Source organism: Amia ocellicauda, chromosome 14, assembly GCF_036373705.1.
Source record: "Amia ocellicauda isolate fAmiCal2 chromosome 14, fAmiCal2.hap1, whole genome shotgun sequence".
NCBI lineage: Eukaryota > Metazoa > Chordata > Actinopteri > Amiiformes > Amiidae > Amia > Amia ocellicauda.
The window spans coordinates 4,737,000-4,756,018 of NC_089863.1; the positions used below are offsets into that span (position 1 = coordinate 4,737,000).

Sequence of the window (19,019 nt, forward strand, 5' to 3'; positions counted from 1 at the left end):
TTTAATTGCTTTGACTTTTATTCTCAAAGTACAGGAGACAGATTGCATTTGTACAGTAGGAGTCCTGCCCACAGACAGGGCCACAGCCCCAGCACAGCCTGCAGGGAGAGAGAGAGGGGTTACTTCACAGACCACAGCCAGCATTCGAGTCTGCTTCCTACAAGGGCAGGAAGTCAGACAAATATACCCAAGTTACTTAGGGTTTGAGCCGAGTCACGACCAACTCAGGTGTTGCATGGATATAGAGCTGTGGTCCAGTTTAAAGTGCCACTAACCCCCTCTCCAAAGGCAGCTACTGGGCAGTGTTGGGCTGAGATCGGCCCATGATGAAGAACGGGCCCAGTATGGCGTCGGCCTCCTGCACCACCCCTGCAGGGAGACAGGCAGGGCATTAGGGCCCGTGAGGGGGGGATCCATCTCAGACCAGCACAAGGTTTAAGAGTTCAGTCAGCTTCCAGCACCCACCCTGCTCTGGAGATGGGGCCCCTCGGCTCCTGCGCCTCAAGCCCCGGGCCCTGGAGGCGGGGTCACAGCTGGAGTCACAGCAGCTGCACACCTGGTCACTGCCATCCACAGACTGCCACCTTGGGAAGGAGGATTGGATTGTTGAACAGAGGGGGGGGTGGGAAGCATTTTGGAGTTGCACCAGCTTCACCCCCAATAGACCACCCCCTCACCTCTGCACAAAGGAGCAGGCCTTGTTCTGGGCATCGTTCTGGGAGGCAAGCGCCATGGTCAGGTGGCAGGTGATGTAGAGCTGCAGGAGGGAGAGACCGAGGGACAGGACAGCACATGAGCGTGGGGGAGGGGGCAGGGTCACTCACACAGCCCAGAGGAGAGCGCAGGGACTCACGGAGCTGCGGGCATCCTGGTGGAAGCGGAAGGCCTCCAGCTGCATGCGGAGACTAGAATCCTGGGGCCGTGGCAGGAAGCGCGAGCTGGATCCAGTAGCCTTGGAGTCCACAAAGCACCTGCAGGGAGAGTCTGTATTGGGCAGGGGCCACAGGTCTCAGCGAGGTGTGAATCTGGCAAGTCCTAGTCTAGGGGGACAGACAGGAGCTCACAATAGGCCCCCCAGACTCACCCATGGTTCTCAATGAAGGCGTAGCTGGGCGAGGAGGTCTGGTTCGGCTCAAGGGTGGCCACACAGCGGTCCACGAACAGCCGCAGGGGCAGGTGGCCGGTCAGGTTGACCGAGGCCTTGAGGTGCAGCATGTCCCCCAGGTAGAAGACGTTGGAGGGCCTCTGGGAGCTCCAGTCATCTGCAGGGAGATGCAAGTGTCAGTGCCAGCATTGACCACACAGGCACCACCTGGACCTCTGTAGGGGTACCAGTCATGAGCTGCAGGGAGAAGTCCAGGACATCCTCAGCAGTGCGAGTGGAGGTGAAGGGGACCCAGGTGGGCTTCAGGGCATCACTGCTCACATTGGCCGTCCTGCAGGAGAGAGGGGTTCCCTCATCAGCATTTACAGCAGAGAATTGAGCTCATCGAGTCCTCCAGTCTGGAGAACTCAATCCAGCAACTTACAAAAACATGGGTTGCATCTTGGAAAGGCATGGTTTACTCTACATCATGTGTTGAAACTAGGGGGTGGGGGAAAAAAAAAAAAAAAAAAAAAAAGCACTGGCCTGGACCTCAAATCCAAACACAGCCCAGGTTTAGAGCACAAGAGGGGAGGGGTGGGAACCTGCACATCAGATCTCCTGAATGACATCAGGCCTGTGGCCAATAGGCGGTGCTCACCTGTTATAGTGGCACTCGAGTGGGATGGAGGCGTTGTTCATCCGGATGATGCCACCGGGGGAAGGGGCCGGAGTGTAGAACAGGGTGTTGGAGTACACCAGCAAGTCCTCGGTGAACTGGGGCAGCCAAAGAGAAGCAGCATTTAAGCTGGTTAACAACTCTTGCATTGCATGTCTAGTTACAGTTCAGACCATGACAATTAGGATAAATTCAGAGCATCATACTGGACAGTATATTGCAGCACAGCCTACTGGGAGGAACAGATAGGGCAGTGAAGGAGTTGCTTCTGGAAGAGCACTAGAGAGCTAAACTAGTGGTTTTCAACCCAGGACCTGGAAGCACCCCCCCCTGCCCCCTCACCCTATGGTTTTGTTCCAACGGAGCACAAGAACACCCTTAAGTTTAACCAATAATCAAATCAAAGCCTTCATTTGAAATTATAAGCTTGTATAAGGAATCAACTTCTGATCAGTTACACACATTTTAAGTCAATTAAAGTAAGGGTTCAATTAAGTAATTAAGAGCTCGGCTAGAACGAAACCCAGCAGGGTAGGGAATACTCCAGATCCAGGGTTGAGAACCACTGAACTACTCGGTAGGTCCATCACAGCCAATACAGGGGTCACACGCATCTAAGCGGACACCCAATGTGTTGGGCTCCAGAAGAACTATGCCAGGGAGTCCTGCTGGAGGGACCGGGACCCAGAGCACTATAGCGCTAGACTTCACTATACTGTGAAGGGCAGCGCCTACCGACAGCTCGCTCCCGCAGTCCTGCAGCTCGGCGGTGATCACGAACGACTCGCCCCCGGGGGAGGCGACGGTGCAGGAGCCCGGGGCGGCGGGGGGCCCCAGCCGCAGGTCGGAGCCGCTGATGGCCGTGCCCACAGCGTAGAGGTCGGCGAGCACGGTGATCTCCACGGTGGCCTCTAGGCACCGGAGAAAGACGGTCTGCGTCACGGCGCCAGCCCGGCTCTGACCTGGGAGCGCATAGTAGCCACGGCCGGACCCGGAGGAGCGCAGACCGGGGGACCCCGCTTTAGAGCGGTGCTTCAGGGGGTGGCTCTCCTTGCCTTTAACACTCAGCCGACACTGCGCAGCCGCAAAGAGAAACAGCAAGCCCACTTGCCAATAAAGCGTGCTACCGAAGACTCCCATGATTGGCTCTGTTGCTTTAACCCCAGCAAGACGGTTTCAAAGCTGACAGTGCAATACTCACCTGTGGCGCCTCTGCCTATTTATACAGGTGCCGCCACTGGGAGCCAATCAGAGACCAGCCCGGAGTGGTCAGTGTGAACAGGTCCGGCCCGGCGTGGGAATGCGCCCCGACACGGCCAGTCGCAGGACAACGACAGACAGGGACACAGAGTGATCAAAATATACAGATTATTATTATGATTATTATTCGTTTTATTAAATAATCACAAGGAGGCTTTAACAAAGTAATTTGTCAAGGAGGCTTCCTGATTGTATTATATTTCAAAGAATCATGTTAGCAATATTTTCATTATGACTGCAATGTACTGGGTTGATTTCGTTCAGATGTCCGTGCTCCCTGGGGTTATTAGTGGAGTGCACCTGCACTACCACGGCCACTATTATCCAATTGAATACATCGCAGTTAAAGTAACTTGGTCGTCTGCTTCGAAATGGGGCTGTATTGTTATTATTTAATTTAGAGACGTCAGCTGCCTGTCAAATTGATATTTTCCACTACAGTGAATAAACGCACCGGTAGGGTGTTTCCCAGGAACACGTCACACATCAACACACAGCAGGGTGAGACAGCCCCGCCACTGTCATTTCACTGGCACCCTCATACAGAGGAGCTCGTTAAGACACATGACACGAACATGGTGCGATTTTTAGGACTCTGCATTAATTAATGCAATCAGTAATCAGCCCTTAATAAAAACAATGAAGTTGACTTTCATGATCTGCTTCAGGGCCAGTTTTTATTCTCTCCTTCGTGTCTAGTGGGTTATTTATTTATTTACACACCTTGCATTAATCGTATCAATCTCTAAATCGCTCTGCCTTGACAATGGCACTAGTCCGATAAACATAAATTGATCGATTCATTGATTTAATGTTTAGCCCCAATTCGGATCTGTCCAATCGCTGCCCTCCGCCAATCAGGGCTCGGAGGTATTTAAGGAGCTGAGCGCGGCTTCTCACTACTTTGCTTGTAGTGTTTTGAGATGGAGAAGTGTGGGATCAATGTGCGGGTCTGGGTTTGTGTCTCTGTGCTGCTGGCAGCAGCCATTGGTGTGTCTTTAGCCCAGGTTCAGAAATGTCAGGTCAGTGAGGCTGAGAAGATGGCGTGTGGAGACCCGGCGGTCAGTAGCGCGGACTGTGAGGCGAGTGACTGCTGCTTTGATCCGAGGGCCAGACAGCGCTGTTACTACAGCAGTGACGGTGAGAGGGTCGCCAGTGAAACACAGCTGCAGATCTGCAGGTCGTGCTCTTGGTGTGATTGAATCCTCGCTACAATACTGCCCTCTCCCTGCAGTGACGGTGCAGTGCACCACGGATGGGCAGTTCGTGGTTGTGGTGCCCAGGGACGTCACCACCCCTCCGCTGAGCCTCGATACCGTCAGTCTGCTGGGGGGTCAGAGCGCCCCCTGCAGTCCTGTCGGCACCACTGCTGGCTTTGCCAAGTTCCAGTTCCCAGTCAGTGCCTGCGGCAGCATCCTGAAGGTGAGCCTCTCCCAGCACTGCCAGGAGCATCGCAGCCCTGTGTGGAGCTGCTGCCTGCTGTGCCCCCTGTCTGGTGTCTAATGTGGGCTGTGATTGGTGTTCCAGGCTGAGGGGGGAGACCTGCTGTATGAGAACATGATGTCCTCTGCCTTTGACGTTCAGAAGGGGCCTGATGGCTCCATCACCAGGGACAGCCTCTATGAGTGAGTGGCTCCCTTGTGCCCCCAGTGGCCTTTCCCCTTGGTCAGGGTCCCGACTGATCCACTGCTGGCTGCTTCTCCCTCCAGGCTGACCTTCCTCTGCCGGTACTCGGGCAGTGAGCTGCTTCCTGTGGAGGCTGTAGTCTACACTGCGGCCCCCCCTCCCCCTTCAGCTGTGGCCCCGGGGCCCCTCAGTGTGGAGCTCAGGATTGCAACAGGTACTGTGCCCAGCTGTCCACAGGGCCATGGCAGTGAATGCTTTCCAATGCATGTTGCATTCCTAATGCCCCTGCTGTTCCTCTGTAGAAGCCGTGTATGACTCCTACTACAGGGATGTGGACTACCCTGTGACCAAGGTCCTGCGGGATCCTGTGTATGTTGAGGTTCGCATCCTGAACAGGACTGACCCCAACATCGTCCTGACCCTGGAAGACTGCTGGGCAACGTCCACCTCCAGCCCTCTCGGCCAGCCCCAGTGGAGCCTGCTGGTGAACGGGTAACTGGAGCCCTGTCTATCCTGCTGGCCAACCTGTGCTGCTGGTTTGGGCAGAGCTCTTGACCTGGGTGTGGTTGTCCTTCCAGGTGTCCATACAAAGATGACCCGTACCAGACCAGCTTGATTCCTGTGGGCAGCTCCTCCAGGCTGCTGTACCCAACGCACTACGAGCGCTTCGTGGTCCAGATGTTTACTTTTGTGGACGCTGGCTCCCAGCTCCCTCTGAAGGAGACGGTGAGGGCCTGTCGGAGGAGCTCAATGAGCTTCAATGGATTGAATGGGTTTGTATTGAGCTGAATCTCTTGCTCCCCCCAGGTGTTCATCCACTGTAGTGCAGCAGTGTGCCGACCTAATGCCACGGACAGCTGTGTCCCTCAGTGCAGCCGCAGAATACGTGAGTAGCTGGATGGGGATTGATGGGTCTCCATGCCAGCACTGGGAGATCCTACTGGTGAAATGCCCTTCTGTTACTGGGCCTGCTCTTGGCTGTTTTAATGCTGCTCCTGTCCTGCAGGGAGATCTGTGGCCCCAGTACAGAGGGCCCCTGGGGAGACTGCAGTGGTGTCCAGTGGGGAAGTGATCCTGATGGCTGCTGAGCTCCCTGCTGTGGACAGGAGGGCTTCTCCCAGTGAAGGTGAGGAGGGGAGCTGGACTCTGCTGGGGCTTGGCCCTGTGTTTTCTGTCCCTCTGTGAGCTGCCTGTCCCTCTCCTGTCCCCACAGGGCCCCAGGTCTTCAGCTATGCTGTGCTGGGAGTGGTTGCCTGCACTGTGCTGGTGCTCGGTGCTCTGGGGCTGGCTGCTGTGTGGAGAGCGCGGCCTGTGGTGCAGGAGACCCAACTGTGAATGGAGCAAATTTGTCAAATAAAATCTGAATTGACTTGTATGTGCTTTCTGGCATTACCTTCTATGCTGAACCCCAATCACATCCACAAGTCCCTGTCTATCAGTTTCCTTCAGTGGCACCTATATGCATTACTATAGGCATAAAGCCAGCTTTGCATTTACAACTAGGCTTATGTCGATCAGTACCCTCTTTGATTTGGAAAATATACTGTTGTATTAACTTGCTTCAGCAGGGTGCTGACTTTGGTGCTGTAAGGTTGCTACCTGCTGTAGTGCACAATTGTCACCAGTGGGGGATACTTTTCCAAATTTTCATCACCAAGCCTGACTTGCATCTCAAAAGCTTTCCATAAATCAAATACTCTGCCCCACACATGACGAATAGATTTCAGCTGAGACTGTACCGGAGTGTGTGCATTATGTGGGCAGAGCCCGTGCCATTGTATATTACATGTAATGCACCCAGTTCTGGGGTGAAACTACTGCTCCATTTTAACTTCTGCATTCATGAAAAGCAATAATTCTCATGCACAAATCGAAATTTAAATTTTCTCCCACAGTTCAATCTTAAATAATCCTCACAACTGCTCTGTCAATAGCGGGAGGCACTATTGGGGTCTTATTTCCATTGCTTCCTCCCTTCCCCCTGCCCCCCGCTTTGACTTCTAGCTAGAACCTCCTTCATCTCCTGTAGGAGTCTATCGCTCATTCTGCATGGGCTGCAGTTCGACAGTACAGTGGTGTGTAAAGAGTGTTTGCATATGTTACGTACAACCTTCCCGTTTTCACGTTTCAAATAAATCACACAGAGGACCACATTGGGTTTGAAATCGGATTGTGTACCATTGCAGCGCCCACAGAACCGTGTACTTCACACTAGAGCTATACTGGACATGCGTGTATGAAAACAGCGTGAAACACTGGATTTCCGTCCATTAGTTTGCAGCCACGATACATCTGGCCAATGCAGAGCTGCAGATGGTGGAGAAGTTGCAGAAGGGGTCTCTGACCGCCCCCGCACTGAGACACACTGTGTTTTCAACACAGAAAGGGGGAGTGGGCGGAAATGAGGCACAGCTAAGTGCAGATGTTTTCCTCTCGTCTTGTTTTCAGTTGAAAAGCTGGCTCCTTTTGCAACTTGCAGACGATTCAAATAAGTTTTTACTTTGGGAAGCAAAGTAGAGAATCGCATCCGGTAAGACAGCCCTTGCCAAAGAGACTGTTATGTGTGCGCGTGTGTGCAATGATCGACCGAACAGCGTCCAAAGGTCCGTTTGAAACTGGACTCTGTCCTTATTTGTGTCCAGTTTTCCAGTGCCAGTTGCGCCTTGAACTCTGGGGACGATCAGACGCTTCACAGATCGGGTCCGAATGAACCATATATTCAACCTCATCCTGTCGGCAACAATGCGTTGAAGTAGTATTTATTTTTGAGCCGTTTCCATGTACAGAAATCATAAATTTAGTCTGTGTGGTGATTCTGCAAACGTAGTCCAATCATGTAAGTAACAATCTTAACTAATCTGTTATTATTATTATTATTATTATTATTATTATTATTATTATTATTATTATTATTATTATTATTATTAATGCTGTTTTGTTTACGTTTGCCCGTCCTTGATTTTGTCATTTAACATTTCATGTGAAACAACTTTTGGGACTTTTTAAACTCCAATTGACTGGGTATGTGTATGTATGTATGTATGTATGTGTGTACCATCTGTGGGTTTATATCGATTGTGTGCACTTCTTGCGCCTTTAAACACACACAACAGGCACTAAAAGGGACACTATGGGGCGCCAATGTACAACACTGCACCTTTTTTTCGCGTGTTCCACTGAATTAAAATACTGTGTTTTTACAGATTTAGTAAACAATTAAGCCCTTTCCCCACAGTTATAAATGTCATTTTATTAAATAAATAGATCAGTAAATGCTAATTTTTTGAAAAGCACAAAATACATATTGAATTTGGTCCAATACCCCCTGCCACGACTGTTTTGAAGTTTTTGTTTTATCCCACAACCTTTATTTACGTAATAGTCCCGTGGTGTATCCAGATATTTGCGGAGGAGGGGGCAAAATGGGAATGAAGTGGGGGGCTCTCTCAGAACATTTAGGGCAGTGGTCTCAAACTCAATTCCTGGATGGCGGTGTGTAGCTGGTTTTCGTTCCAACCGAGTCCTCAGTTACTTAATTTGTCCAATTCATTTTTAGACATATTTAAAAAATATATTGTGAGGTATTTTACAATTCATGATCTAAAAGTGCATTTGATTCAATGTACAGTTGCTTATAAAATATCCCGGGGCTTGGATAGGTGTTAAAATGTATCTAGCTAATTAAACAATTAGACCAATTAAGTAATTGAGGACTCGGTTGGAACGAAAACCAGCATAAACACGGACCTCCAGGAATTGAGTTTGAAACACTGATTTAGAATATTGGAGACCTAGAAATGCGCGACTCGGAGTCATTTCGAAGTCGAAAAAATTAAAATATCACATTAACAGACATTATACAGGGAAACTAGACGGGGTTTCTGGTGTTCGTCTTCGGTGGGTCTCTGTGATTGAAACGGGTGCGCATGTGTCGTTGCTGGAAATATGCGCCTCCATTGGACATCCGCTGTTTCCGCCGCTGCTGTAGGAGTTTCTAGTTGAATGCAAGTCTCCTGTTGTGACGCCCTAATTCATCCATAACAAAACATCTCCATATATGAGTTTGCTGTCCTTATTGACGCACAGTTGCGCGAAGGATCACTTGAAGTCCCGAGCAGGCAGCTCAGACCTACAAAATAATTCGCCCCAGATTTATGTTAAATATTTATTTGAAAGTGAAATGTTTAGATTTCAAAGCACATATTCAGGATTTAGCTAAATATTTAGATTCATATTTTTCAAAATGGAGATTTAACATTAATAATTATTTATTTTAAAATTTGAAATATTTATCAATGTGTGGAAAACGGTGTTAATTATGTGCTAAATCTGGAAAAACACACAAGATTGCAGTTGAATCTCTGAAGAAAGACATGAGAAACAAAGCGCTGTTTTACATTTGGCGTCCGACAGAACAGGCAGAAACACTCTGCGGTCAGGTGATCTTGTTCCCGCTTTGACCCCCTTTGCTGGCAGTGTGTGTTTGTGTGTCTAACTCCACTCCACCGTGTCTTTGTGTAGCGCGATCATGGAGGAGCTCTCCCCCGCTGCCTCTGCCTCTGAGGAGACGGCCCGCCCGGCCACCGAGGAGGGGCCACTGGTGACGGTGTCTTTCCAGAAGAACAGCAGCTTCACCCAAAAGTTCCTGGAGGGGGAGCCCAAAGCGCTGGGGGTAGGAGTGGGAATTTGTGGTGGGGTGGGGGGGCTACATATCTCAGTCCCCAGAGTGGGGGGAGGTTAACTCTGTGTCTGTGGCTCCCCAGATAACCCAGATCATGCTCAGCGTGTACGTGATCAGCATCGCACTCATGAACTGGTTCAATGAAATGGAGCAGCTGGATATGATGATCGTCCGTCTGATCTGCTCCCTTATCGTACGTCGTCTGTTTGTGCATCTGTCTCTCTGCACCCCCGTGTCTCTGTGCATCTCTCTGTCTCTCCATGTCTGTCTCTCTGTCCCTCCGTGTCTGTGTCTGTCCAGCTCTCTGTCTCTCTCCTCTAACCCTGTCCTGTCTTTTCAGACCATTATAGCAGGTGGTGTTGCGATATCGGCAAGTAACCTGCACATGCCCAGAGTGAGTCACGAGAACTAATTTCCATTATTTAAGGGGTCGGGGCTGCATTCCTATAGGTGGTGGGCGGTGGGATCAATTCAATACTAAAAACTACTATAATTCTGATTATAAAAGGCCTCATCAGAAGCTTAATAAACAAAAACAAATCATGGAATTGAGAGCTGCTAATACCTATTAGTATAATGATATGCACTCTGCCTCTCTTGCAGATTAAGGCCTGCATGGCCATGGAGATCATAGGGTGTGTGTGCTCGGTCTTTGTGATCTACGCCAACTTAGTCACCCTCAGCTACGGCCCCATCATCTACAACTGCTGGCACCAACAGAACAAAACAATGGTTCAAAAGAGGGTGTGCCAGCAGCTCACAGTGAGTGCACACTCTCTCTCTCTCTCTCTGTCTGTCTCTCTGACTGGACTGGACTGCTGCAGAGTCACTGACTGGACTGGACTGGAATTGACTGGACTGCTGCAGAGTGACTGACTGGACTGGTTTGGGCTGGTGCAGTCACTGAAAATGTTCCTTTGAAAGTTCTGTAAAGGACTTGGACTGCCCAGCAGTTCTCTCCCTGCCCTCTTCTCATCTGTGTGTGTGTGTGTGTGCGCGTTTGTGCCCACAGGAGTTAGGAGAACACATGTACTCTGAGCGGTCCCTGCTGCAAGTGGTCATCACAGTCCTGTGCATCACGCTGGCCGTCTACTGTGGCAAGGCCGTGCGCTGCTGCAGCCCCGCCAGCAGAATGGTAAACTGACACACTGACACACTGGCACACTGCTGGTCTGGCAAACTGACACTGTCACACTGACGCACTACTGAACTGGTACACTGGCACATATTTGTGGTAGAAGACATATTACTATTAATATTAGCAGTGCTACTCACAGTGGAATTAATTATTATTATGAATGTGGAAGGAAGGATTCTAATCCAGAGGTCATTGTGCTACTGGCTCCTGTTCTGGTGAAGCTCTTAATTATTAAATTGATCCCCCGTTACCATCCTGTGGGTTATCTCTGTGCTGTTCCTCTCTCTCTATACAGCCGGTGATCACTTTGAACGCACCCGGCCTGGCCCAGTCGCAGCAGTGTGAAGACCCGGCAAGAGACCCACCTCTGCACTCCCATCCCCAGAATATAGACTAAAGACTCAGTATATGCAGTCCCAGTGCCCAGTGGCGCCCAATTTTATATCACTTTCCTCTTATAGCCTTAACTGATGCACACTCTCTGTCTAGCCATACCTCATTCTGTCCCCTAGGGCACTGTATATTGTCCTCTGGTACACTTCTGTAACTGCCAGACTGATGCATCTTCTGACCTGGAGTGTTAGGAGTCGGTGTGTCTTATTATTGTCTTTCAATGGGATGTATACAGTGTTTTCAAATCTTCTTCTACGCCATCTTGAACATGTAATCAATTTCAGTATTGCCCAACTGGTTCATTGTATTGAGCTGGTAGAGGTGTGGTGAGATTTGATTGGGTGTGGGGAGTTATATCATGCAGCACATACCTCTGTAGTTTCACTTCTTCTGACATATATGTAGACTTACTACCCATAAGAACCTAATTTCAACTACTGTTACTACTTACACTAACCTAAAAATAAATCTGTTATTGCTGACCTCTTTATTAAAACACAAAATGATACATATTAAATCATATATTGTGCAAAAAAGTACTGTTACGTGTAGAAAATGTGTATTCGGATTTTCTAAGTGATCTAATGATTGACACAGCTTTAACTGCATAGGAAAGCGCTCGACAGAGGTTACATTAAAAAGTGCACAAACCATGCTGTCGTGGACAAGAAGTACTCAGACACCAGATCTGAGCAAAACTAGGTCAAACACTTTCCTGTTGTTTTTTCGAGCTCACATATACAAGCGTTTCGTTTTGACGGTGCATACGCTCCTTCGAAACGCTTTTTATCATGTGGAAATGATTTTGATGCCTTTTCATTTTTATTTTAAAGAGGTAATAGGTCTGGACGAACTTATATGCTGTTGTTTTGAGAGTATGGGAGACGCTTTGCATGATTTACCGTAACATCGCGAAAAGCAGCTTGTTGATGGATTCCCCTATTGCAGAAAATTGAGTTTGTAAGAGCACGAAGCTGTGCATTGCATATAAACACTGGGGATTGCCCATCACGGATTTTAATGTTTACGGTGCTTGGTTCAGCCAAGAGCCAGCTGCTCCTCGGTGCTGGTCGGATCGTGATTGGCCAAGAAGTAGGGCACGAAGTCTCCGCCCCCTCCCCCCTGCTCGCACGCCATTGGTCCACAGTGCGCCGTGTACTCTATAGTGGGAGGGGTCATGTAGATGCAAGACGGGGATTGGTCGGCGCGCCCGTCACTCAGCTCGGAGCGGTGAGGGACACATTGTACACAGTGTCCGATACTAGTAGCGTGTGTTGATTCACATGCATGCAAATATAGGCTATCGCAGCTGGCGGCTTCAGATGTCATAACGCACAGGCTTGCATGTGACCTGTTTAACATCATTTGGTGAATCAGATCTAAAAAGTTTGGAACTTAAACATCTTTTTGTGTAAGACTGAGCGATTTGTACACAAATGAACCTCAGTGGAGAGCATTCAGATTGACGCGATGACGGCTATTTCTGACCCTGTCAAGGAATCCTACATATCCTATTGATGGACCCAAGGTAAAACAACAACAACATAATTTACACTATACATATAGGTATAATAAAAAGCAGCTGAGGATCATATAGGTAGCTAGACGCGCGATCCACAACATTACACTGTTATTTGCAAAACAAGTGTAATTATTATTATTAATATAATATATATACATGTGCATGAGACATTTTTTACACTATTTTCCATGCAATTCACAAACAGATCAGATATGACAACTACTTTCCAAACAATTGCGTTTGTTCTCAGTGAAGTCATTTTAAAACGACATACACATTATGACATTTCTTAAATTGGCACGATACTGTCGTGACCAACTATGTAGATTAATTGGATTCTAAAGCCGTTTTGAAAAATGAGAACACATTGAACTGACCTAAACTCAATTAGGGTATTATAATTACACCAATATGTGTGATTGTGATCCTATGCGTTCCTGTGTTTGTTTTTACCCGCTTGTCACTTGCAATGAAGTTTCCCCCTCCCTATCTGGTACGCAAGACGGGCCTGTATATAATAATGTGTAGATGCACTTTTTTTGAAACAGTCTTAATTAAAGGCTACGAGGACCTGTAATTGTTTGCAGTGGGTGTCTGAGTCAGCAGCTCACAAGACGCAAGAAACCGAGGCGTCGGGAATATAGGCCAGTGACCTAGTTATACAGGCTCTCCTACTGGGACACAGTGTGCACTCGGATCACACTCTGCAAAAGTGTTTGTCACAACTCTGTCAGACAGAGAGAGAGGGGGAGAGGGAGGGAGAGGGAGAGAGGGAGAGAGTGAGAGAGGGAGAGAGGGAGAGAGGGAGGGTGGGCAGAGCCAGAGAAACTAGGTTATTGGATCTGTACCAAACAGCAGCTGCCTGGCCACTGCGTGCAGTCGTTTCAAGTGGCAGGGGGCGGGGTGACAGCGGCAGAGCTATAATAATAACAACAACAACAACAATACGTCACAATTACCAGGACCCAAATTATACTACATTTTACTAATAACAAACCAGCATTTCCTAGTTAAAATGTCATTATTATCGCATCCCTCCCCCTTAAAAAGGTAAACTGATATGACGGCAGGGGTAGCAGACATTACCATTAGATTCATCAATCAGTTCACTATTGGATATAAATTCACATTGCCTTTTATTTCCAGCTGTTCCAGTTTGCAGTGGCAGTAAGGGGATGCAGAAACAGCATTTTCCTCCTCCTCCTCTCCTGTTTTCTCCAATGTGTGTGCGTGTGTTCGAGAGTAACAATCCCCGTGTCTCCATGCAGACTGGCCCAGCAGCACCGAGTGTGAACCCATGGTGGACTGCGAGGGCGTGCCGGGACACCACCGCCTCCCCGATCCCGAGAGACTGGGAATCCACGGGGGGCCGGGAACGGAAATCCTCCGGGTCAAGACAGAGGGGTCCCGGGAGACGCTGGGGCCCAACGGGCGGACACCCACATTCCAGTACACGCATTTCCCTTCCCTGTACCAGTGCATTTGCCAGCTGGCCGTACCAGCGCTGGACAGCTGGCCGAAGGTGGAGCCGGTGGCCCCGGAGAGGTCTGGCCCGGGGGTCTCTCCACAGCAGGTGCCTCGATTCCAGTACGTCGATTACCCCTCCCTGTACCACTGCATCCAACGGCTGACCGTTCCCCCTCTGGAGAGCCGGAGAGCAGGGGGCGCCGGACAGGCTGTCTCGGAGTCTCCAAGGAGGGATGTGGGGGTCCCCAACCACAGGACACCCCCTCCCCCAACCACTCTGGACGCCCCCGACATCACAGAGCCCGGTGTACCATCCTCTCCCCGACCAGGATTGGACACAGCGGGGGGATTGCGAGCCGCAGCACCCCCTGCCCTGCACAGACCTCGCGTCCCCGGCCAGGAGCAGACCCGAGTCAGCCAGGGGGCGTGGGGGAGACCCAGCAAGGCCCAAAACCTTTGTGCGGAGTCGGGCGCTGCCACTCGGCGGGGGCCAAACGGGGGCAGCTTTCGCAGGAAGGGATTTGTGGGCCCAAGTGGTGGACGCCCCCTACCTCCCACACCCTGCCTCGCCCGGCGTAGCCTCCACAGGAAGACTGTTCACCCCTGCCCCTGCTGTGCCCCCCATCGGGGCACCTGGCAGGCCCACCCCGGCCCGGCACACCCCTACAAGAGCGGGCCGGATCTCTCCCGGGCGCACAGCCAGGGCCACCAGGCTTCGGGCCCCCTCCCTGCACCCCCAGCGTGGGCGTCCCTCTGTTAGGACTCTCTTTATATTATTCCACTCAGACAGCTGCCAGGCTTTTTTAAAATCACACTGGACACAGGATTGATCTTTATATTTATATGCAGAGGGGCACACAAAGCTCTATATTTGTATTTTTTCTAACAGAATATGTTTTTCACCAGACCGGGCCGTTGCTCAAGGCTATACAGTCCAGCTATGACTTAAAGGAGGAGGTGTTGACAAGCACAGGGACACAAACGGCTCTGCAACCCATATCATAGCTGTCATCTTTATTGTTCATATCAGCTGTTCTACAGCAGGACTCAGGACTGTTTGTGTCTCTACGTTGATGGGGGGTTTGTTTTGGGGGGGCGGGTGCATTTCTGGTCTACAAACAACAAAAGGGAAAGTTTAAAAAAATAAAAAAAGCTTTGTACAAATGCATTAAAAAATTGTCTCTGTATTTAATTGGGACGGTGTTTGTACACATGATTGACACCGGCGATCCACAGTAATCATAATAATAATTCATCTCCAGCTCAGGAATCCACAGAGCAGAGTTCAGAGGCCTCCCCCAGTTTTGGGCAAGCCTTCTCAATCTCCTCTTCCGATCCCAGATGTTCCAGACGTGTTCGGCCATTCCCCAGTCAAGATGTCCGCCCCCGCCTCTCCTCACAGCTGCAGGTCGTCGGCCCAGTGCCCCTGTGGAGGAAGGGGGAGAGAGAGAGAGAGAGAGAGAGAGAGAGAGACACACACACACACACACACACACAATACATTAGAAATACTTAAACTACTACTGCTACTGCCATTTAAATACTGGTTCAAAAACGTGGGATTGGGGCTCAGTTTCGGTTCTGGATCGGGTCAAATGGGCAGTAAATGCTACGCCACCATGAAGGGTCAACCGAGTGGAACCGGCACCTACCTGGGCCAATGCCGTTGACTCCTCCAGGTCGCCGTAGCACCCCTTCTTGTAGCGGATCAGGTCGCCCCAGAGGACGGGGTTGCAACAGCTGGAAGGCACGGGGAGAAAGGAGAGTGACCCTCACGGCACCTGTGACCTTACAGACCACCCCCATGGGGCGCCCCAGAAGCACGGACTCATGGGAAAGAAACTAAATAAAAACATAACTGACTTTTTAATCTAGATAAACACAGGCACTCGTTTTGGAAATTCAGGTTCAGGTTAAAAACAGCGTGTCTGTTTCCGGACTTCTGCGTCGCTCCGATACTTGGGAAACGAGAAACGCATTTTGGACGGTCTGTTCGTTCTCACCCGGGACAGACCCCCTCCACAGGAAGTAGGTGGGCAGGCTCAGACTGCAGGAAGTGCTTGGCCAGGCAGGTCAGGTGACTTGACAGCTGGCAAGAGGGATGGAAGCAGGAGAGCAAGTCTGCGGACGACTGGAGAGAGAGAGAGAGAGGGGGGGGTGAGCCTTTGCAGAGAGGGATGGATAGAAAAGGCTGGTAATTAAAGAGGGGGGGGCAGGACAGTGAGATAGAGAAAAGAGAAAGGAAAAACGGTGAGAATGAAGAGGGAGAGGGGAAGAGGAAGAGAGACAGACAGACAGACAGACAGAGAGAAAGAGAGAGACAGTGAGAGACTTTTAAAGTTTATTAACAACTATCACCATCATTATATACACTTTTTTTTTTTGGTTTCATCATTTTTGAGATTTAACCCCAAGTTCCTCCTCTTCCTGGTACACCACTGTACCTGGTCACAACAACATCACAAGTTTCCCCACCGAATGCAAAATCGACCTTCACTCTAGAAACAATGAAAAAACGCAGCATCACCACCACTTCACAAACACCACGGCCCTGCAACTTGTTTTTCCTGGTCTTCCAAATGGCCGATTTAGCCTGTCACAATACAACACTCAGAAACCCTGTTCTAAATCGGTGTTTGCGAGTGAATGATACAGAACATATAAAACAACCCTCAGTAAAATAAACATCTACTGAATTAAAAAAGATCCCCCAGAAAAAGAAAAAGTGGCATCAGCCTAGTACAATCCAAAAATAGAACAAGCGTTGTTGTCTTTAAAGCGAGCGCGTTTGTGTCACCACACACATCAACGAAAGCATGCAAAAGACATCCCAGAATCCTCCAGTGGGCGGGCACTCACCTCAACGGCCGTCCTGCACAGCTGGCACTGCCCGGCAGCCTCGGTGTCTCCGCTGCCGCCCCGCTCCGGTGCCTCCCCGCCGGTCTTCTTGGCGCGGACCGGCCCGAAGGCGATGGGCACGTGCAGAGGGGGCTGCAGCTCGGGTGGGAAGTCCAGCCGGTACTCCTGCCGCAGCCAGCGGGCCGTGAGGGGCAGCCGGCTCCAGGGCGCCACCCGCAGCATGTGCGAGAGCACGTGCCAGTGGAACTGCAGGCTGGACTCACGCCGGGACTTGCGGCCCACATGGCCCAGCCGCCGGGAGGAATGCGGGTGCTGCCAGGCCCACTCGAACTGGGGGTGGGAGAGAGAGAGGGGGTCATGTGATGTTTATACATGTACACACGTGTGCCTGTAGTACAAGGACAGCTGTGTTACAACTTGGAGGCGGGAGTAGGAGAGAGACAGGGAGACAGAGAGGGAGGGAGTGAGAAGGGGAGAGGGAGGCGGGGAGAAGGGGACAGAGACATGAGGGAAAAAGAGGGGGAGAGAGAGAGACAGCATATAAGGGGAGAGAGAGACAGGAAGAGAGAGGGAGGGAGGGAGAGAGAAACAGGGGGAGAGGGAGACAGGGAGACTGAGAGAGGGGAAGAGAGAGAGAGAGAGCAGGAGGGAAGAGCAGGAGAAAGAGGGTGAGAAGGCAGACAGGGAGACCGAGAGAGTAACTGAGAAATTGACAGGACGGGAATCTGACCCCCATGTCAGGGAAGGAGAGGAGGCGGGGCAGACGCTCTCACCCGCAGGGCGGCGATATCCGAGGGGAAGCCGTGGACGATCAGAATCATCTCCCTGCAAGACAAAGAGACGGCACTGCTGAGGGACAGACAGAGACAAAGACAGAGAGGGATTTAAAGACAGAGTCAAAGACAGACAGTTGCAGTCAGCTGCATCCAAATGTGAAAGCAAATGTGTTTTTCGGCCTCAGGCAACAAAAACACAGAGCAGTTTTGGCCAAGCCTGTTCCCAGAGACAGACAGGGCCCTGACACAGACACCGCTCCCTCACCAACCCTCGCCCCCGGACCCTTACCCCCTGACCCTACCCCGGCCTCACCATGGCCCCCGGCCGCTCGTCCTCTTGGCGCCACCCTTCTGCCGCCCGCCGTTGTGCTGCCCGATCCGGCGCTCCGGGTTCACCGTGAAGCCGATATAGATGCGCCCTTTGAACTTGGGGTTGGTGCAGAAGAGCATGTACACCCCGAAGAAGTTCTCCACCTCCACCACCATCCTTCCCGGCACCAGGGGACGCTGGAGACCGAGAGGGAAAGCAGGTGAATTTAGATTAGCAGACGCCCATCGCCTGAGTGACTTACAGCAGTGGTTCCCAACCCCGGTCCTGGAGGAGACCCTACCCTGCCGGTTTTTGTTCCAACTGCGCTCTCTCTTAATTGAAGTAACAATCTGCGTTCTAAAGAGACGTTCTAAATTGTGTAATAAAAGAGTTGGTTCTCTAATGAGTTATTTATACAATTCTATACTTAATTACTGTTACCCCTACTGTTTAAAATAATTAAAAGGCTCTAGATTAGGAAAGTATTAGTTCAATTAAGGGTTCAATTAAGTAATTAAGAGCTTGGTTAGAACAAAACCCAGGAGTGTAGGTGCTCCTGCAGGATCAGGATTGGGAACCACTGACATAAAGAGAACACTTGTCACAAACATGACGTAGCACAGACTATACGCATGCATTTAAAAACACACAGTTACTAAACTCAATTCAGTACAAAGAGCGCAATGCACGACAATGCACAGCGTCACTCCTACATAAAGCGATCTACAGCCAGTTCACAACATGCAAGCAACATCACATGGCAAGAGCACGTAGCATGCAACACCATGCAGAAACACACGCACCTCTGGACCCGCAGATGTTAGCTATGACATCTCCACCCGGAGGACTTAGCAGCTGGCTCTTGTGTTAAACAGCCATAACTAAACATATTCCAACCAGAGCCAGACAGACCAATACATTTAAAAGAAAACTGACAACCTACAATGCCGAGGCCGCCTCCGTCCTCGCCTGCTAGCCCCTGTGCGATCTAGTAATCAAACACCACATGAACTCCTGAACACCTTTCCCCGTACACACACACAAACACGCACAAACGCGCAGTTGATTGTATTATTTACTGGTGGAACACATTTTAAAATAAACGTATGTGTTTCAATCAGGCGTTCGGGTAGGCCACCTATGCGCTCTTCTAGTTGGACGTCAGCGGGCAGCCGTCGCCTGATTGGTTGCGTTTCGCGGACCCCACTCGGTTGTGTCACAATA

General features: G+C 50.3%; 5 protein-coding genes across 9 annotated transcripts; 3 read left to right on the top strand and 2 right to left on the bottom strand.

Annotated features, from left to right (window-relative positions):
• On the bottom strand, positions 1-2,973 carry LOC136768398 (zona pellucida sperm-binding protein 3). The gene is made up of 9 exons (XM_066722585.1): positions 2,499-2,973; positions 1,746-1,861; positions 1,333-1,436; positions 1,085-1,262; positions 854-971; positions 678-757; positions 466-584; positions 276-369; positions 1-98 (listed from the first exon to the last, which is right to left on the bottom strand). Exons 1-8 carry the CDS (start codon positions 2,901-2,903, stop codon positions 293-295), a joined length of 1,197 nt encoding a protein of 398 aa, XP_066578682.1. The 5' UTR covers positions 2,904-2,973; the 3' UTR covers positions 1-98; positions 276-292.
• Positions 2,974-3,909: 936 nt separating this feature from the next.
• Positions 3,910-6,024, top strand: LOC136768392 (zona pellucida sperm-binding protein 4). Its single transcript, XM_066722578.1, has 9 exons — positions 3,910-4,163; positions 4,258-4,445; positions 4,551-4,648; positions 4,733-4,863; positions 4,952-5,141; positions 5,228-5,375; positions 5,457-5,535; positions 5,656-5,775; positions 5,863-6,024. The coding sequence occupies exons 1-9, from the start codon at positions 3,947-3,949 to the stop codon at positions 5,982-5,984; spliced, it is 1,293 nt and encodes a 430-aa protein (XP_066578675.1). The 5' UTR covers positions 3,910-3,946; the 3' UTR covers positions 5,985-6,024.
• Positions 6,025-6,966: 942 nt separating this feature from the next.
• LOC136768413 (uncharacterized) lies at positions 6,967-11,343 on the top strand. Of its 3 annotated transcripts, none has more exons than XM_066722618.1 (7): positions 6,976-7,485; positions 9,171-9,321; positions 9,413-9,523; positions 9,671-9,724; positions 9,934-10,092; positions 10,343-10,465; positions 10,764-11,343. In XM_066722618.1, exons 2-7 carry the CDS (start codon positions 9,178-9,180, stop codon positions 10,863-10,865), a joined length of 693 nt encoding a protein of 230 aa, XP_066578715.1. In that variant the 5' UTR covers positions 6,976-7,485; positions 9,171-9,177; the 3' UTR covers positions 10,866-11,343. The 3 variants fall into 3 exon arrangements, with proteins under 3 accessions (XP_066578717.1, XP_066578715.1, XP_066578716.1); XM_066722619.1 differs by having other exon boundaries at positions 6,976-7,179; XM_066722620.1 differs by lacking the exon at positions 9,413-9,523 and having other exon boundaries at positions 6,967-7,485.
• Positions 11,344-11,484: 141 nt separating this feature from the next.
• On the top strand, positions 11,485-14,913 carry LOC136768405 (uncharacterized). The gene is made up of 2 exons (XM_066722606.1): positions 11,485-12,389; positions 13,652-14,913. Exon 2 carries the CDS (start codon positions 13,681-13,683, stop codon positions 14,608-14,610), a length of 930 nt encoding a protein of 309 aa, XP_066578703.1. The 5' UTR covers positions 11,485-12,389; positions 13,652-13,680; the 3' UTR covers positions 14,611-14,913.
• Positions 14,914-15,018: 105 nt separating this feature from the next.
• Positions 15,019-18,890, bottom strand: slx1b (SLX1 homolog B, structure-specific endonuclease subunit). 3 transcript variants are annotated; one of them, XM_066722613.1, is made up of 7 exons: positions 18,739-18,890; positions 17,799-17,992; positions 17,483-17,558; positions 16,710-17,039; positions 15,854-15,981; positions 15,503-15,590; positions 15,019-15,276 (listed from the first exon to the last, which is right to left on the bottom strand). In XM_066722613.1, exons 2-7 carry the CDS (start codon positions 17,969-17,971, stop codon positions 15,247-15,249), a joined length of 825 nt encoding a protein of 274 aa, XP_066578710.1. In that variant the 5' UTR covers positions 17,972-17,992; positions 18,739-18,890; the 3' UTR covers positions 15,019-15,246. The 3 variants fall into 3 exon arrangements, with proteins under 3 accessions (XP_066578710.1, XP_066578711.1, XP_066578708.1); XM_066722614.1 differs by lacking the exon at positions 18,739-18,890 and adding an exon at positions 18,599-18,731 and having other exon boundaries at positions 17,483-17,534; XM_066722611.1 differs by lacking the exon at positions 18,739-18,890 and adding an exon at positions 18,599-18,731.
• Between the last annotated feature and the right edge of the window lie 129 nt (positions 18,891-19,019).

Coding starts and splice junctions, on each gene's coding strand:
- LOC136768392 (XM_066722578.1), top strand. CDS start 3,947: ATGGAGAAGTGTGGGATCAATGTGCGGGTCTGGGTTTGTGTCTCTGTG. Junction 4,649..4,732: donor ACCAGGGACAGCCTCTATGA/GTGAGTGGCTCC, acceptor TTCTCCCTCCAG/GCTGACCTTCCTCTGCCGGT. Junction 5,536..5,655: donor TCAGTGCAGCCGCAGAATAC/GTGAGTAGCTGG, acceptor CCTGTCCTGCAG/GGAGATCTGTGGCCCCAGTA.
- slx1b (XM_066722613.1), bottom strand. CDS start 17,971: ATGGTGGTGGAGGTGGAGAACTTCTTCGGGGTGTACATGCTCTTCTGC. Junction 17,040..17,482: donor CGGATATCGCCGCCCTGCGG/GTGAGAGCGTCT, acceptor TCCCACCCCCAG/TTCGAGTGGGCCTGGCAGCA. Junction 15,982..16,709: donor TGTGCAGGACGGCCGTTGAG/GTGAGTGCCCGC, acceptor CTCTCTCTCCAG/TCGTCCGCAGACTTGCTCTC.
- LOC136768398 (XM_066722585.1), bottom strand. CDS start 2,903: ATGGGAGTCTTCGGTAGCACGCTTTATTGGCAAGTGGGCTTGCTGTTT. Junction 1,437..1,745: donor CTCGAGTGCCACTATAACAG/GTGAGCACCGCC, acceptor TCTCTCCTGCAG/GACGGCCAATGTGAGCAGTG. Junction 585..677: donor GCCTGCTCCTTTGTGCAGAG/GTGAGGGGGTGG, acceptor CTCCTTCCCAAG/GTGGCAGTCTGTGGATGGCA.
- LOC136768405 (XM_066722606.1), top strand. CDS start 13,681: ATGGTGGACTGCGAGGGCGTGCCGGGACACCACCGCCTCCCCGATCCC.
- LOC136768413 (XM_066722618.1), top strand. CDS start 9,178: ATGGAGGAGCTCTCCCCCGCTGCCTCTGCCTCTGAGGAGACGGCCCGC. Junction 9,322..9,412: donor GGGAGCCCAAAGCGCTGGGG/GTAGGAGTGGGA, acceptor GTGGCTCCCCAG/ATAACCCAGATCATGCTCAG. Junction 10,466..10,763: donor GCAGCCCCGCCAGCAGAATG/GTAAACTGACAC, acceptor CTCTCTATACAG/CCGGTGATCACTTTGAACGC.